The sequence below is a fragment of the Hippopotamus amphibius genome, chromosome 15 (genome assembly GCF_030028045.1).
Source record: "Hippopotamus amphibius kiboko isolate mHipAmp2 chromosome 15, mHipAmp2.hap2, whole genome shotgun sequence".
In the NCBI taxonomy this organism is placed as follows: domain Eukaryota; kingdom Metazoa; phylum Chordata; class Mammalia; order Artiodactyla; family Hippopotamidae; genus Hippopotamus; species Hippopotamus amphibius.
Window position 1 is genome coordinate 19,234,842 of NC_080200.1, and position 17,286 is coordinate 19,252,127.

Sequence of the window (17,286 nt, forward strand, 5' to 3'; positions counted from 1 at the left end):
CTAGTCTGGCACTAGTAAGGGCCTGGCACTAGAGTCTGAGATGAATATTTGCTCACTTCACTCTACATTCCTCACTTAGAGGTGTCTCTCTCTGTACTGGGAAGCCCAAGCTTAGTGTAGTGGTGACAGATTTAGTGTGATTTTTTTTTTCTTTCTACCCTATTCAATGTGTCTTTTAAAATTATTTTGCTCCATCAAGTTGTTGTAATGCCTCAATTGGAATACTTAGCATGAAGGTATTTTAATGGATGCACACGTCCTCAGTTTGATGTTTCAGGGAGGGGACAGGCATAGACATTTCTATACTGGCATTTGTTGATGTCATCCTTGGAAAGTTCCTCTAATCTATCCATTACATGTACCTTTTAAATATGTGCAGTATATCACATGTCATACTCTAATAAATTGATTAGAAGTAACAAAATCTAATGATGCATGACTCAGATTTAAATCTAGAGTACAGGTAGCTGAATCACACTGAACAGGTGTGAGTGATATGTCTTCTAACTGGGAAGAAAGAAAATTGTCACATATGGCTATAGAAGCAATAAAATAAATTAAGGCAATTTACATTTCATAAACTTATTTTTTTTCTGTAAACTAAATTAACCTAGATACAGACATGAATGAACTGACCATGATTCAGTTTAAGGCAGAAGAACACTACAGCTGTGCACAGATTCATAAAGGAGACAGAATGAAGAGACTGACACCTAATTATAGACTCATGAGAAACCCAGCAGAGCTCAGAATAACTGGAAACTATCCATTTGATAATATATACATTATGTTAATCCATTTTATTTTAGGATGCTAACATATGTAATAATCAAAGTGGATAGAATTGAGGGCAAAGATAATAATCTACTGCTTCTTACCTTTGAATGTGTTCTGACATTCGAAGACAACATTTCTGATTACTCTATTACTTAAGTTTTTTTCTTTTTCTTTTTTTCACATAACTATGTTAAAAATCTTCATTTATGTTCTTCCAGATACTGAGGAAAGCTTACAAGAACATGCATGTTTGTGTACAAAAAACTGTTGAAACTGAATCATATGACTGGGCAGGATTTCTATTTTTTATGTCAGTTTTAATCATAAAAAGGGAAGAAATCCCTTTGTGTATGGGAGATATAAATTGGGTGATATTATTTATTTAGTGCTTATTGTGTTTATTACAATATTTAGAATGGATAAGAGCTTTTATTTAGAACAATGGAACAAATTATATTTGTGAGCATCACTGGAAATTTTCAAGCAGGAAGAGTAAGATAATTCAATAACAAAACAAAAAACAGACTAATCAGTTCTTTGCCACAAGGAATAAATCCCTTTATCCATTAATACATTGAAGTTCCATACTTCAAAGAGTAGATACACAGCTTGAAAAGAAATGTCATGCATGGTGGTAAGAAGTATAATTTAAAATTTATTTCATCACATTCAAAATAATCTCTGAGTCTAAGGCCATATTAATTCAATCTATTCCAGTTTATGTTTTGTGCAGAATACACTGGCAGACATGCATTTGACAATGAGTTTTGCTGGTGATTATGGTAGGCAAGTGAACACAGAACCCAAGAAGAGAAAGGAATCCTAATGAGGAGAATAAAACCCAATGACCTGTTATAAAACACACTGGTTTGTTGCAGTCTACATTATCAGGAAGAGCAGTTAAGGAAGAGATATAGAAAAGAATGATGGAAACAAAAGTGACAAACTGTGGTCTCATATTTTCCTCTCCTATAAAATTATAAAAATGTCCTAGTTGCCATGTTTTGTTTTATCCATTGGAATGATAAACCATGACTATTCTTTTAGTAAAACTAAAGACATATTACATTGGGTGATAGCTGTCATTTGAGAAGAAATTATTCTCAAGAAATCCAAGCAGTTACATGAGATAAATGGGAATTTACAATTTTGTATATTCAATATTAAGAATGAATTAGGAAAAACAGAAGAAAGAAAATGAAGAGAAAAACTGTTGGTTACCTGAAAGAGAAGAAAGCTTAATAAAGTGACTCACTAAATTGTATACAGAAGTAGAAAGAAATAAAATTCTAAGAAATAAATAAAAGAAGGGAGTCCTAATTCCACAATCTGATTGAAAAGCCATAACTTCTGTCTCCGAGGATTTGAGTCCTGCAATCATGGGTACTTCTTCAGCCCCAGGACAATTGGCCTTTTTATAGCTTCCATTTAAAATAATATTTTCAAAAACCTCTTTATGTCTTTATTCCTCAGACTGTAGATGAAGGGGTTCAGCATGGGAGTGACCACAGTGTACATGACAGAGGTTGTCACACTTGAGTGTGAGTTGTGGGTAGCAACAGAGATAAGGTACACTCCGAGACACATACAAAAAATAAGGAGACAGCTGAGAGGTGAGAAGCACAGGTAGACAATGTTTTATATTTCTCTTGAGCTGGTGAGATTCCACATATACAGGAAACTAACAGCATAAGAGTAAAGAATACCAGCCAGGGGACCATCGGTCAGAAGCATAGCCATAAAATACATCATCATCTTATTAAAGAAGGTGTCAGAACAGGCAAATTGGATCATCTGATTGAGTTTACAGAAAAAAGTGAGGGATTTCCATGTCTGTATTAAAGCAAAGTCACAATACCATTTAACTTTGCAACAAGGAATGCAAAATACTTCTGAGCGAGGACATCAAAAGCAAGAGTCCACAGAGCCAGGGATTCATGATGACCATGTAATTCAAGGGGTGGCAGATGATCACAAAGCTATCATAGGCCATCACTACCAGGAGATAGATTTCCAACCCTGAACAGGTTATGAAAAAGCACATTTGGGTGATGCAGCCTTCGTACTTGATAACTTTGCTCTGTTTCTGCTTGTTCAACAGCACCTTTGGGATGGTGATAGAGGTAAAACAGATGTATACAAAGGACAGGTTTGAGAGGAGGCTGTACATGGGTGTGTGGAGGTGGGAACCTGAGTTGATGGCCAGAATCATGAGCAGGTTTCTAACACAGTAATTAGTTACATGGAGAGGAAAATCCCAAATACGAAGGGCTGCATTTCTGGTTCCTCTGATAGTTCAGAAGGAAAAATCCTGAAATCCATGTATCATTGCTTGGTCCCATGTATTTGAACTGACTACCAAGAATGAGGAAATAGATACCACTAAATTTCACACATATGGCATCACTCATGTAATTAAAGTTTTACAATTTTTATTTCACATTCAAGAAATTTATTTCAGTGTTTTGTGTATGGATCTGTCCCCTTTAAGAGATTCCCCATTTTACCTCTGATCAAGCATTTTTATCCCACTCTTAACATTTTCCACAGGAGGTCATGCATTCTAATTCACTACTGAGAATGTCTCTCATCCATTTGAGGAATATATATTGAATGTTAAACATGTTCCAGGCACTATCTAGGCAATGAGTATATGGTGCTGAAAACCAGAAGCCACTACACTACAAAATATATCACACGGTGGCATATGCAATGAAGAAAGCAAATTCAGGTGTAAAGGAGATAGTGCATAGGAGTGAGTGTTTAATTGGTGCTTGGACAAGACTAATAATCAATGTGACATTTGAACAGAGACCTCAAGAAAGATGTCAGGAGCCACAAACATATGGGAAACTGTGTGCCTGGCAGAGGGAATGACCACTTCAAAGACCCTAAGGGTTACAGTACTTTCTGCTATTCAAGTTCAAAAATGGAAACAAGTGTAGGAAGAGAAATAAGTAAGAGAGAGAGTGATCAGACATGGTGTCAGGCAACACTGAAGAAATAGGTGGCTTCACTCTTGGTTTAACTTCCAGACAAAGAGAGTCACTCATCCACACCTCTTGTACTTTACATAATTCTGGTTGCAAAGGCATCCTGTAAATTGAAATGGATCACATTTATGAACCATCTGTTGTTTGAATTCTGACTTCTGTATTATAAGTGTCACCTTGGAATAATGACACCTGCTCTGTACTGATGATGTGAGTACTGATTTTACTACAGAGTACACACACAACACAAGCACATGTGCATGCACACACACACACACACACGCACACACACACACACACAGAAACCATTGCTTCTTCGGCTGTGTTCTTACTATAGCTTTCTCATGTCCAGCCCCAGTGGTAACCTGTAAGTGGATATAACTCAAGCTGGCCAGATCAATTATCATTTCCCCAAAGAATGTAAAGGTAACTGGAATTCCAAATAGTAAGCTTCTCAGGGACAAATAAAGTTGAAGATACAGATTGGCATGCTCATTTTATGTCCTCTATTTAAAGAAACATAAAAAAAAACACACTCAATAAACAGAAAGAGAGAGAGAGAGGTCAATTGGACATAAATAAGCAGGAAAAAATATCTAATAACTCACGTGGGCACTGAGAGAGTGTGAGAAAAAAGAAATATTCTTGTTATTCCAACTCTCATTATAGCTCCTTGATATACAGAAAACATAGTTAAGGAGAAAAATAAATTTGACCAGTAGAAAAAAAGCAGCGATATCTTTATGGTGTCAATTACTTATAGACTCAACGCTCCAAGAGAAAAATATGCTAAGGGAATAAACCAATATGTCACCAAAGGAAATATGCAAAGTACAATCAAATTGGCATTGTTATAAATTAAACGTACTTGTTTTTGCTTTGCGTATTCCATATTTATTTCACCAATTGGATTATTTATTTATTTATTTATTTAATTGGCTGTGTTGGGTCTTTTTTGTTGTGCGTGGGCTTTCTTTAGTTGCAGTGATTGGGGGCTACTCTTCGTTGTGGTGCGTGGGCTCCTCATTGCTGTGGCTTCTCTTGTTGCAGAGCACGGGCTCTAGGTGCTTGGGCTACAGTAGTTGCAGCACATGGGCTCAATAGTTGTGGCAAAAGGGCTTAGTTGCTCCACGGCACGTGGGATCTTCCTGGAGCAGGGATCGAACCCATGTGCCCTGCATTGGCAGGCAGATTCTCAACCACTGCACCACATAGGAAGCCCCACCAACTGGATTTTATATGATGTTATAGGGGCTGAGACAAGTCCCTTTTATTTTTCTATGTGTCATCTTTTCTTTGTTTTTCCTGCACTTTGCATTTATATCTCTCTTTAAAAAAATCAGCGGGCACAGTCCATTCCTAGTTCTGGCCTTTGTACAAAGGACCCCTTAGCCACACTATAAAATTCTGAATACACTGTGGTAGTCCACCCTCTAACTCTGAATAACCTTCTTCACAAGTTTTACGTCTGAAGAAATGTCATATGCACATTTATTTTATTGTGCTGTGAATTCACCATTATAATGCAAGTACCTGAGGAGCAGGGCTTTCACTTGCATTGTTTGCTGTAGCTTTCCAAAATTGTATGTGAATATACGTGCACCTATATAGAAACAAATCTAAGAAAATGAAAAAGTTATGAAATAAAGTGATTGGCAGAGATAATAAAACAAGTTGAGCGGTGTCATACAACAGTATTCAACAAATTAATGGAGTATTAAAAATAACTGAAATATGATATATAATAGAAGTAATTTAACAATATCAACATGGATCAATAATTAAAAGCATAGACTTTGACATAAGAGAAGAGGACATAAAGTGTACTTTGAACTCTTTGGCATGTAGCAGATATTCTGTTATTATCTGTTGAATAAATCAGGATTTAGGTTTCATTACATATGGACATTTAATATATGGCAGGGTTATATTTCAATTCAGTTGGCTAAACAATGATTGTTTCATAAAAGCTGGCACAAATAGCTATCCATTTAGAAGGAAATGATGTGGTTCCCTACTTCACACATCTTAAAAAAATTCACAAGGGTTAAAGACCTCAGTGTAAACGGAAAAAGGACATGTTAGATGACTATATAAAGAACTACACATAAAAGCTACAGGTGGGCAAAACCATCATAATTAAGACTAGTAAATCAGATGTAAGTAGGTAGACATATTTGTATAAAATTTAAAACTTTTTATGGCCAATATATCCAACTAAAAGTCAATAAAAAATGAACCGTAAAAATCATTTGAAATGCTGCTAACTATAGAAGACATGCAATTTATGGACATAAAATTATAATGGGCATAAAATGATGAACATGGTGATCAAAGATATAAATACTCGTTCAAATTGAATAATAGTTTAAGAAAACAACAAGAAACCTCTTTCACATTCATCCAACTGTGAGACAACTTAGAGATCTCTCATATTTGTATCATTTTCTTACACTTTGCTGTACACCTGAAACTAACAACACTGTAAATCAATTATACTACAATTAAAATTTTAAATAAAATATCTCTCATATTGATTGGGGTTAGATTTTTTAAACAGTAAAGGAGGATTTTCTACTTTTATTCCCAGAAATGTGAATTGTTACACATTGGGGAAAAAACTGAAGAGAGCTATGAACATTAAAACACAGATTTTTTAATCAGAATTTCTCAATCTAAGCACTATTGACATTCTGCACCAGATGATCATTCTTTGTGGTAGGGGTCAGTCATGTGCATTTTAGGAGGTTTAAAGCATCTCTGGCCTCTACTGACCACTCCCCAGCTTACAGTAAAAAAGTGACTTTGGACACTGTTCAATATCCACTAGGGATACAGTTTTACCTGTGCTGGAGCATCAGAATTTTAACATAACAATCTCAAACATTTTTGTAAAACTTGATATAATAGGAACATATTGATAAATAATTTGTAAAACTTTCAAAGTGTGGCTAGCACAACTATACCATGAAATTTTATGCAGTAATTGAAATAATGAATCATCATTATACTAGTGGATTGTAGGTAAGTACATGAGGTATTATTGAGTAAAAAGGAAGAAACATGTAGAAAAAAAGACTGCACTGAAACATAAAGAGCATTTATGATGGGCACAATCCTATACTTGTGCTAATCATGTAGTTGTATAAAAAGCATATGTCTGTGTGTATAACATAGGAGGAGAATTTTTCAAAGAAACTAAAAACTTATGTAATAAATATTTTCAGTAGGAATGAAATTAGATTAAGTACAGAGATTTCAAGAAAATTGTAGGAAACAAAAAATGTGAATTAGAACTAACTTACATAAAGACAAGAATAATAATAGTTTAATGATATCAACATGGATCACTAATTCAATACCAAATTTCCAAAGACTTGGGAATTAAAGAATATGATAGAAGGACTGTTAATATTGGGGAGGTGGTATTATCTAAGTTATAATTTTCTCTAAATAAAGATATATGGATTCAAATACATTTATGGAAGGTAAAGGCAATCTTTAGTGAGTATAAAGAAGGATGGCTTCCAGATGTGTCAAAGATGATACAACTTTTAGAAATAGATCTAATCAAAAAGGATAGAATAAGTAATAAAGAATAACAGAGATATGAAAGCAAGTTGATAATATTTATAAAGTGTGAGTTTTAGCACTAAGTATGCAAAAAAACATTCACTTTCATTGTTTTATAGCACGGATCTGAAAGTGAGGAATATAAAAATGATAGCTTTATTCTTTCAGCAAGGAAAATAAAAAAAAAAAACAAACAATAGGACAGCGGGGTCAAGATGGTGGAGCAGGAGGATGGAGAGTTAGTGTCTCCTAACAACTTGGGCACTTACCAGGCACTGACATTGGAACTCAGGCACCTAAGGTGTCCAGGAGGAAACTGTGCTCAACTGGGTAGGGCATGGCTGGGGAAAGGAAGGGAGAAGGAGAACTGTTGTGGAATCAGACCATCATCCCTGAGAGGCAGCTAGAGAGGAAAAGTTTTCCCATGCCCAGTGGGGCCCACTCACCACAATGAGACCAGCAGGGATAGGAAGAGACCTTCAGGTGATTGGAAGGAAACTCAGCCAGAGTTTCCCCTGCCCTCTGCTCAGCCCAGTGAGACTGAGGGAAGCCCTGGCCTGAAAGTCTGCCCCCTGTGCGCCTTCCAACCTAGCTGAGCCCAAGTCCTGCCCCCGCTTGAGCCCCGCCCAACACCACCAAGGCATTCTCAGTCCTTTTTTTATTTTGATGGTTCTGTTTTGCTTTGTTGTTGTTTCATTTACATTTTTACTTTTTCTAACATATTTTTTAATTTTTCTACTTTTATTTTTTATTCTTTGTTACTGTTTTGCTCCTTTTTGTTTGTGGTATTTTTCTTTCTTTTCTTTTCTCTCTTTTTATTTTTTATTTTTCTGTGTCTTGTGGCTTGTAGGAATTGGTTCCCTGGCCAGTGGTCAGGACTGAGCTCCAGCGGTGGAACTGCCAAGTCCAAAATGCTGGACTAACAGAGAACCTCAGAACCCAGGAAATATTAATCAGTGTGAGGTCTCCTGGAGGTCCTCATATCAGACTGAAAGTAAGGGGATAGAAAAAGATATTCCATACAAGTGGAAATTAAAAGAAAACTGGAGTAGTAATACTCATATCAGACAAAATTGACTTTCAAATAAAGACTGTTACAGGGACAAGGAAGGACCCTACATAATGATCAAGGGAGCAATCTAAGAAAAATATATAACAATGGTAAATATTTATGCACCCAACATAGGAGCACTTTAATACATAAGGCAAATAGAAACAGCCATAAGAGGGGAAATTTACAGTAACAAAAATAATGGGGGACTTGAAACCCCACTTACACCAATGGGCAGATCATACAGACAGAAAATCAGCAGGGAAACACAAGCTTTAAGTGACACAATAGACCAGATAGATTTAATTGATATTTATAGGACATGGCATCTAAAATCAGCAGAATACACTTTCTTCTCAAGTGCACATGAAACATTCTCCAGGATAGAGCCCATCTTGGGTCACTAAATAAGCCTTGGTAAATTTAAGAAAATTGAAATTTTCCAACCACAGCGCATTGAGATTAAAAATCAACTACAGGAAAAACAAACAAACAAACTGTAAAAAACACTAACACATGGAGGCCAGTGTGGTCAGATGGAACAAGCTCACCAGTATGACTCTTGTTAGCGTTTATGTTCCCAGGGGGAGTCCTGAGTACCTCCTGACTCTCTGGGAGGCTCCTCAAGATCAACATGTGGTCTGACTCAGGCTTCTTTCAAATCACTGCCCCTGTTCTGTTTGTGTGCATTTGCATACACCCTTTAAGAAGGAAGTCTGTTTCCTATAGCCCTCTGGATCTCCCATATGCAAGCTCTGCTGGACTTCACAGCCAGATGTTTTGGAAGCATGTCTTCCCAGTGCAGGACTCTTGGGCTGGGGAGCCTGATATAGGAATCAGACCTATCACTCCTTGGGGAGAACCTCTGCAGTTGTGATTATTCTTCTGTTTGTGGGTCACCTCCCTGGGTGTGGGGGTCTGGTCTATATTGCATTCCTCTCTTCCTACTCATCTTGCTGTGCTTCCTTCTTTATACCTTTAGTTGTGGGAAATCATTTCTACCAGTCTTCTCATAGACAGTTCTCATAGATAGTTGCTCTGTAACTAGTTATAGTTTTGGCATTCCCAAGGGAAGAGATAAGCTCAGGGTCCTCCTTCTCTGCCACTTTAGCCACACCCCACAAACCTCTTGATTTCAATCCAGTGAGACCCATTTCAGGCTTCTGAACCCCAGAATTGTAGGAGTACACTTGTGTTTGTTTTATATCACAAGTGGGGTGTTTAAAATTAACATTGGGAATTGAATACAGACATTTATCCTATAAAATTTTGCTTAGGAAACTGATATTAAGTGTCTCAGTTCATTCCTTTAGCTTCCCCTGTAAAGGTATTTAATGATGTGACCCCACCTTAAGCAGAAGAAGAAATTCAAAATCAGTTTGTAGATATTCAGCCCCTTTAGCATGTAGAAAATTTCTCCTGCACAAATGTAAATGTGCTTCAGATTTGTCATCTTTGAGACATTAAGAAAGGAAAAGTAATTTATCATTTAAATTTGTCTACTATTTACAGTAAACCTTTGTATCTAAATCTCTACACTTTTGATTTCATATGAATTTATAGATTCATTCTTTTTATTTTAATCCTCTACAAGTTTCCTTTAAATATAAAATATGAGATTATGAATGAGTCCATGTTTGTACATGAATATGTGTATGAGTACATTTATTTGCAATAAAAGTGTATACAAATGGACACATACATATACACACACACAACTTTCCCTTGAATATTTTCTTTGGGCTCAACAAAATATATCCATACTTTTCATTTATTTCATGCAGCATTTGTCTGAAATTATGTTTACAATCCCACATGATATTCAGAAATAAAACTGAGGTTCATAAATACTACATTTTTAACAATTACATAAAAAGACATTAAAATTTATAGTGCACTTTCATGAATTTTACACAAATGGAAACATGAAGCTTGTTCTGTACATTTTGTATTGCTCCTTTTATTTATCAAATTGTACATTTTAATTATGTATAGTTAATTATTTGGTATACTCCAAGTATAGTTCAATAAATTTCTTGGAAGGAAAAAAATGTAACACTGCATGCATTCAAGTAGGAACTAGAGCACAGGTAGGTGATTGGGAAGAAAGAAATGATCACATACAGACATAGGGATAATAGAAAAAATTAAAGGAATTCACATTTGATACTCTTTCTTTTAGGTAAAATAAAAGATGAACCTAGTTATAAAAATAGAGTAAACTGATTGTATATTGATTCTAGGGAGAAGTGCAACCTGCCCACACACTTTATTAATAAGCCTTAGAAACAGTTCTAGAGACTCACAGCTGACTATAGACTCATGGGGAGAACAGCAGAGCTCTGAACAATGCCATGTCATCCATTATCATGTGGTAACAAAGGAATTATTTTATATGATTTTTTATGATAGCTTGTTATGCAGCAGTTGCTAGCTGATGTAATGATCAAAGTGAATAGAAGTAAGGACAATGATAATAGTATGCTGATTTTTCTTTTATTTGAAGACAGCATTCTTTGTTACTCTGTTATTTCTGAAGACATTAAAAATTGTCTCTGTAGGGCTCGTTTCCAGGTCACCAGATAAGGTTAAAAGGACAAGTGTGTCTGTGTGGGAAGACTGGTGCATTTGATTCATATGAATGAACAGGAATTCAAGCTCTCTTGAGTCACTTTTCAAACATAAACATGAAAAGATTCCTGAGCATAAAGGAGACACATACTGGGTAATATTGATAATGCTCATTCACCACCCCTTTAGTGGTGATAACAAAATGTAGGAGAGGGAAGATACTACCTTTATTGCAATAGAAAGAGTCAGTATAGGCAGCACTGAAAGTTTTGAAGCAGTAAAAAGAAGATAAATTAATAGAACTATAAAAAATGCCAATCAATTTTTCACTCACATATAAAAAGTCTGTTATATATGGACAATAGTCCTCTATACCAATGAAAGGATTCACACCATGAGAATTAAATACTTTGCACAGTAATTTCTTGTACGATTTACAACTTTTATTGATCATATTTAAGGTCATCTATGACTCTAAGATCATATTAGGTCAATATATTTAATAAAATTTGTCTTGCAATAAAATCTTCCCTTGAAGAAATGTATTTGATAATAATTTTGCCAGTGACTAAGGTAATAACCAAAAACCTAGAACTCTAATGAGAAGAATAAAACCCAGCAGCCAGCTTTAACACACTAGTATGTTAAAATTTACATTATAAGTAAGAGCAGTTAAAATATACAAAGGAATATTAGATATATAAGTGGAAATAGTGGTCACAGACTTTCTTCTTATAAAGCTGTATAAATTGTTTACATCCATCATTTGTGGTTTTTTTCCATCAGAGTAGTACAACACATGACAATTCTTTTAGTAAGAAAAAAGAAAACATACTTAGTGTGATATATGTAATTTGAGAAAATATATTCTGATAAATCTTGTTTCGTTAGGTAAATGGGAATTTCCAAATATTTCTGCACCATGGTTGGAAATAAATTTGGGAAAATATGAAAACAACAATGAGAAAAACTGCTGGATATCAGAGAGAGCAGAAAGCTTAATAAAGTTAGCTTTAAAATTGAATAGAGAAGTTGAGGTCAAAGAAATAAAAAAAAAACTAGGAAATAGAAATATTACTTTAACAGTCTGATTAAATAATCATAATTTCTGACTCTGAGGCTTTGACTTCTGCAATCATGACTGTTTTCTCAGTCTTCTGACAATTGATCATTTAGTAGTTTGCTTCACAAAGAAGGCTTTCAGAGCCCTCTTTATGTCTTTATTCCTCAGACTGTAGATGAAGGGGTTCAGCATGGGTGTGACCACAGTGTACATCACAGAGGCTGTTGCACTTGAGTGTGAGCTGTGGGTAGCAGCAGAACTAAGGTACACACCTAGCATTGTACAATAAAATAAGGAGACAACTGAGAGGTGAGATGCACAGGTGGAAAATGCTTTATACTTTCCTTGAGCTGATGAGATTCCATGTATGGCAGAAACTATCTTACAGTATGAGTAAAGGACACCAGCAAAAGGACCACCACCCATCAGGACAGCTGCAAAATACATCACCATGTTATTAAGAAAGGTATCAGAACAGGCAAGTTGGATCATTTGATTGAGTTCACAAAAAAAGTGGGGGATTTCCAAGTTTCTACAGAAAGACAATTGCAACACCATTAAGCTTTGTAACAAGGAATTCAGGAGACATATGATCCAGGACGTTAGAACAAGTAGTCCACAGAGCCTGGGGTTCATGATGACTGTGTAGTGCAGGGGGTGGCAAATGGCCACAAAGCGGTCATAGGCCATCACTGTCAGGAGAAAGATGTCCAACACTGCAGAGAGTGTGAAAAAATAAATCTGTGTGATGCAACCTTCATAGGTTATAACTTTGATCTGGGTTTGGATATTCCACAGCATCTTTGGGATGGTAGTGGAGGTGAAACAGATGTCTACAAAGGACAGGTTGGAGTGGAAGAAGTACATGGGTGTATGGAGATGGGAGTCTGAGCTGACAGCCAAGATGATGAGCAGGTTTCCGAATACAGCTATCAGGTACATGGAGAGGAATAGTCCAAAAATGAGGGACTGGACATCTGGTTCCTCTGAAAACCCCAGAAGAAGAAACCCTGAAATCCATGTATCATTGCCTGGTTCCATGTAGTGGATGTGACTTCCAGAAAAGAAGGAAATAACATGACTAATATTCAGACAAACTTGCAGTACTCACATATTTGAAAATCAACAACATATAATTTGCAGTGAATATATTAATTTTAATATTTGTTTTAATGATCTGGTTTTCCTTAGTAGCTCCCCCATTCCAGTTTCAATATGAAATTTCTGTCCCAATCAGCTTTTTTCCATAGGAGGCCATGCATTTTACAGTTTTAATGAGAAATTCATCTATCAGGAATATAAATTGCAAAGTCTGACCATATTTTAGGCATGGTCTATACTATGAGTACAGGGTACTGAATAGGAAAAAGTCCCTACAATTCACTGATTGAAAATATATAAGCCAATGATAAAATTATGTAACACTTCAGATGGGGACAAGTGATATGATGGAATGAAAAACAGGTATAAAGGAGAGAGTAAATATAGCATTCTATTTTTCATGGGCATTTAGGTAAGACTGGCAAACTTGGTGACATTTGAATAGTGACCTCAAGTAAGAACAAGAGGGAGATGCAAACTTCTATGTGAAGGTGTGTACCCAGAAAACAGAATGGCAAGGAGTAAAATAAATAACATCAGAACTGAAAGAGGAGATGTTACAAGTGATACTGAAATGTAGCAAGACCCTATGATCCGTCCCCATTATGTCTTCCATCTGCCTTTTGTCTGTCGAAAAACTTTAGCCAAAAAATAAGTTTAATCAGATAAAAGAAAAAACACAGTAACAAAGGAAAGCAATGCAACAGGACTAAATAATAATAGTTTAGTCATTAAGCATAGTCAATTAAGGACCTTAAGTTCCTTCTCACTGGCTACAGATAATATTCTGAGCCATATACTGTGAGCTGTTTTATAGATACTGAAATCCCCGCCAGGTGGAAGATAATGAGGTTTTAGCCATGACATAAGCTGCCACAATTTTGAGAATTGTCCTTAAGCAAGTGAGAAAAAAAAAAAAAAAACTGTCCCTGGAACTGAAGATTAACTGTATGTAAAGCAATCAAGATGACGCTAGTCAGACCAACGCATATCCAATTTCAAGTTGATTGTCAGAGCTGGCTATGCTGTTTCTACATGTAGCCCCCTCCCTCATCTTATAAAAGCTCTTGCCTACTGATTGTCAGTGTCGGGGGGAGTCAGCTTTTGGATAGGAGTTTGCTCTTCACCCCCCACCCCCCTTCCAGTTGCTGGCATCTGAAATAAAGCAAACTTTTCTTTCCACCAAACTTGCCTCTAAATTGGCTTTTGAGAGGCAAGCAGCAGGACACCCACCTTTGGCAACAATACCAGAGAAATACAAAGCATCATGAAAGACTACTATGAAAGATTATATGCCAATAAATTGGATAACCTAGAAGAAATGTAAAAAAATACACAAAAAAGAGGGACTTCCCTGGTGGATCACTGGTTAAGAATCTGCCAGCCAATGCAGGGGACACGGGTTTGATCCCTGCTCCAGGAAGATATCACATGCTGTGAAGCAACTAAGCCAATGCACCACAACTACTGAGCCTGTGCTCTAGAGTCTGCGAGCCACAACTATTGAGCCCATGCATGTGCTGCAAATACTGAGGCCCGTGCACCTATAGCCCGTGCGCTACAACAAGAAAAGCCACCGCAATGAGAAGCCCATGCACCACAACGAAGAGTAGCCCCAGCTCCCTGCAACTAGAGAAAGCCTGCATTCAGCAACAAAGACCCAATGCAGCCAATAAATAAATAAATAAATACATAAATGAATAAATATTTTTTTTAGAAAATTAAAAAAAATTCTAGAAACAAACAACCTACCAAGACTAAATCATGATGAAATAGGAAATCTGATCAGAAATATTACTTGGGAAAAGATTGAATCATTAATAAATAACCTCCCAACAAACAAATGTCCAGGACCAGATAACTTAACTGTTGAATTCTACCAAACATTCAAAGAAGAATTAATACAAATCTTTTCAAAGCATGAAATAAATAGAAGAGGAAAAGTCCCTGATACCAAAACCAGACAATGACTCCACAAGAAAAGAAAATTATGGACCAATATTACTGGTGAATATAAATGCAAAACCCTCAAGAAATATTAACAAAACAAATTGAACAATACACATAAGGGACCATATAGCATGATCAAGTGGGATTCATTCCAGGGATGCAAGCATGGTACAACATCTTCAAATCAATAATCATGATCTACTACATTAACAAAATGAAGGATAAGAATCATATGATCATTGCAATAAATGCAAAAAAAAGCATTTTCCAAAATTCAACATCCTTTTATGATATAAACTCTCAACAACGTGGGCGTAGAGGGGACGTACTTCAACATGATACAGGCCATGTATTACAAGCCTGTAGCTAACATCATATTTAACAACGAAAAGCTAAAAGTTTTTCCTCTGAGATCAGGAAGAGGACAAGGATGCCTACTCTCTTCACTTACTAAATTTTACTTCGGAGACTTTTTTTTTCTTTTTCAGCTTTATTGATAAACAACATACATCTCTAAGCTTAAGGCATGCAGCATGAATAGTTAATTTACATATGTTGTGAAATGATTACCACAGTAGTTTCAGCTGACATTTATCTTTTCATATAGTTAAAATAAAAAAAAAGAACAATTGTTTCTCTTAATTATAAGAAGACTTAGGATTTACTCTTTACTTTCTTTTATGTGTATCATATATTACTGTTAAATATAGTTATCAGATGGTACTTTACATCCCTAGAACTTATTTCTCTTATAGCTGGAAGTTTATAAACCTTCTTCCATTTCTGCCAGCCTCAACCTCTGACTCTGACAATAACAAGTCTTTTTTCTTTTTCTGAGTTTGGGTGTTTGGATTTGTTTTGGATTCCATATTTAAGTAAGATCGTATCATATTTATCTTTCTCCATTTGACTTCTTTCACTTGCCTTAATGCCTTCAGAGTTTATCCATGGTTTCATAAAGGTAGGATTTCTTAGTTTCTTAGTTTTTTTTTATGAATAACTGGAATTCCATTCTATATATATATATATATATATATATATATAGAACACAACTTTCTTTGTTCATTCATCCATGGACACTTAGGTTGTTTCCAAGTCTTGGCTACTGTGAGTAATGCTGCTACAAACATGAGATGCATATATCTTTCGAATTAGTGTATTTGTTTCTTAGAATATTTCCTCAGAAGCAGGATTGATAGAGAATATGGTATTTTTATTATTACATTGTTGGGGATCCTCCATACTGTCTCCCATAGTATCTGACCAATTTACAATCCCACCAATCTCATGGAGGATTGGGTCCAGGCCTCTTTGCAGATGTCAAAACTTGTGGATGCTTAAATCCCTTATATAAAATGGTGTAGTATTTGCATATAACCTACATACATCCTGCTATATATTTCAAATAATTTCTAGAATGTTTATAATACCTAATACAATCTAAACACTATGTAAACAGTTGCTGGCATGTGGCAAAAGCCAATTTTGCTTCTTGGAAAATGCGGGAATTTTTTGAATATTTTCAATCTGCCATTGGGTGAATCCACAGATGTGTAACCTGCAGATGTGGAGAGCCACCTGTACTAATGTAGGTAGGATATGTCAGAGGAGTGTTTTCCATATTCTGAGGTTGGGACTCATTAGGGTTTCAGACTATGATTTGTAAGAATTAAATAGAGTAGTATCCATAAGCCACAAAAGAAAAACTCGTAAAGCATCATACATAGTAAGGGTAACACACAAAGTTGTTTCATGATTTTCTTTGTTCAGTTGTGTGTGTATGTGCATATGTTTGTATTCTATGTTTTTGTGTGCAAGCATGCTGGATAAAAAGAAAAAGAAAGGCATGGATTTGATATATAGTTAAAAACATCTAGAATCCACTGAAGTAAAGGCAAGACTAGTTTTAAAGGGAAGTCCTGATAATTTAAAATAAAATAAAAAAAAAAAAAAAAAAAAAAAAAAAAAAAGGGAAGTCCTGATAATGAGAGATAAAACAACATGAATGAGGGACCCAACAGAACAGTCAGGTTGCAGAGAGAACAAACAGCAGCTGAAGTGACCTCAGACTCAAGGGACCACTCACTGACTAAACCTTCATTGAGCCGACTGCCTCCCTGTGGTATCCACCTTATTCCCCTGATCTGTTATTCCTGTTTATTTATTCTGTTTCTTTGACCATAGTTGTTTGATATAGTGCAGTAGTG

At 35.8% G+C, this 17,286-nt stretch overlaps 1 protein-coding gene across 1 annotated transcript; it reads right to left on the reverse strand.

The window, feature by feature from the left end:
- Positions 1–12,133: 12,133 nt before the first annotated feature.
- Positions 12,134–17,059, reverse strand: LOC130837285 (olfactory receptor 7A17-like). The gene is made up of 2 exons (XM_057710107.1): positions 17,020–17,059; positions 12,134–13,104 (listed from the first exon to the last, which is right to left on the reverse strand). Exon 2 carries the CDS (start codon positions 13,067–13,069, stop codon positions 12,134–12,136), a length of 936 nt encoding a protein of 311 aa, XP_057566090.1. The 5' UTR covers positions 13,070–13,104; positions 17,020–17,059.
- Positions 17,060–17,286: the final 227 nt, after the last annotated feature.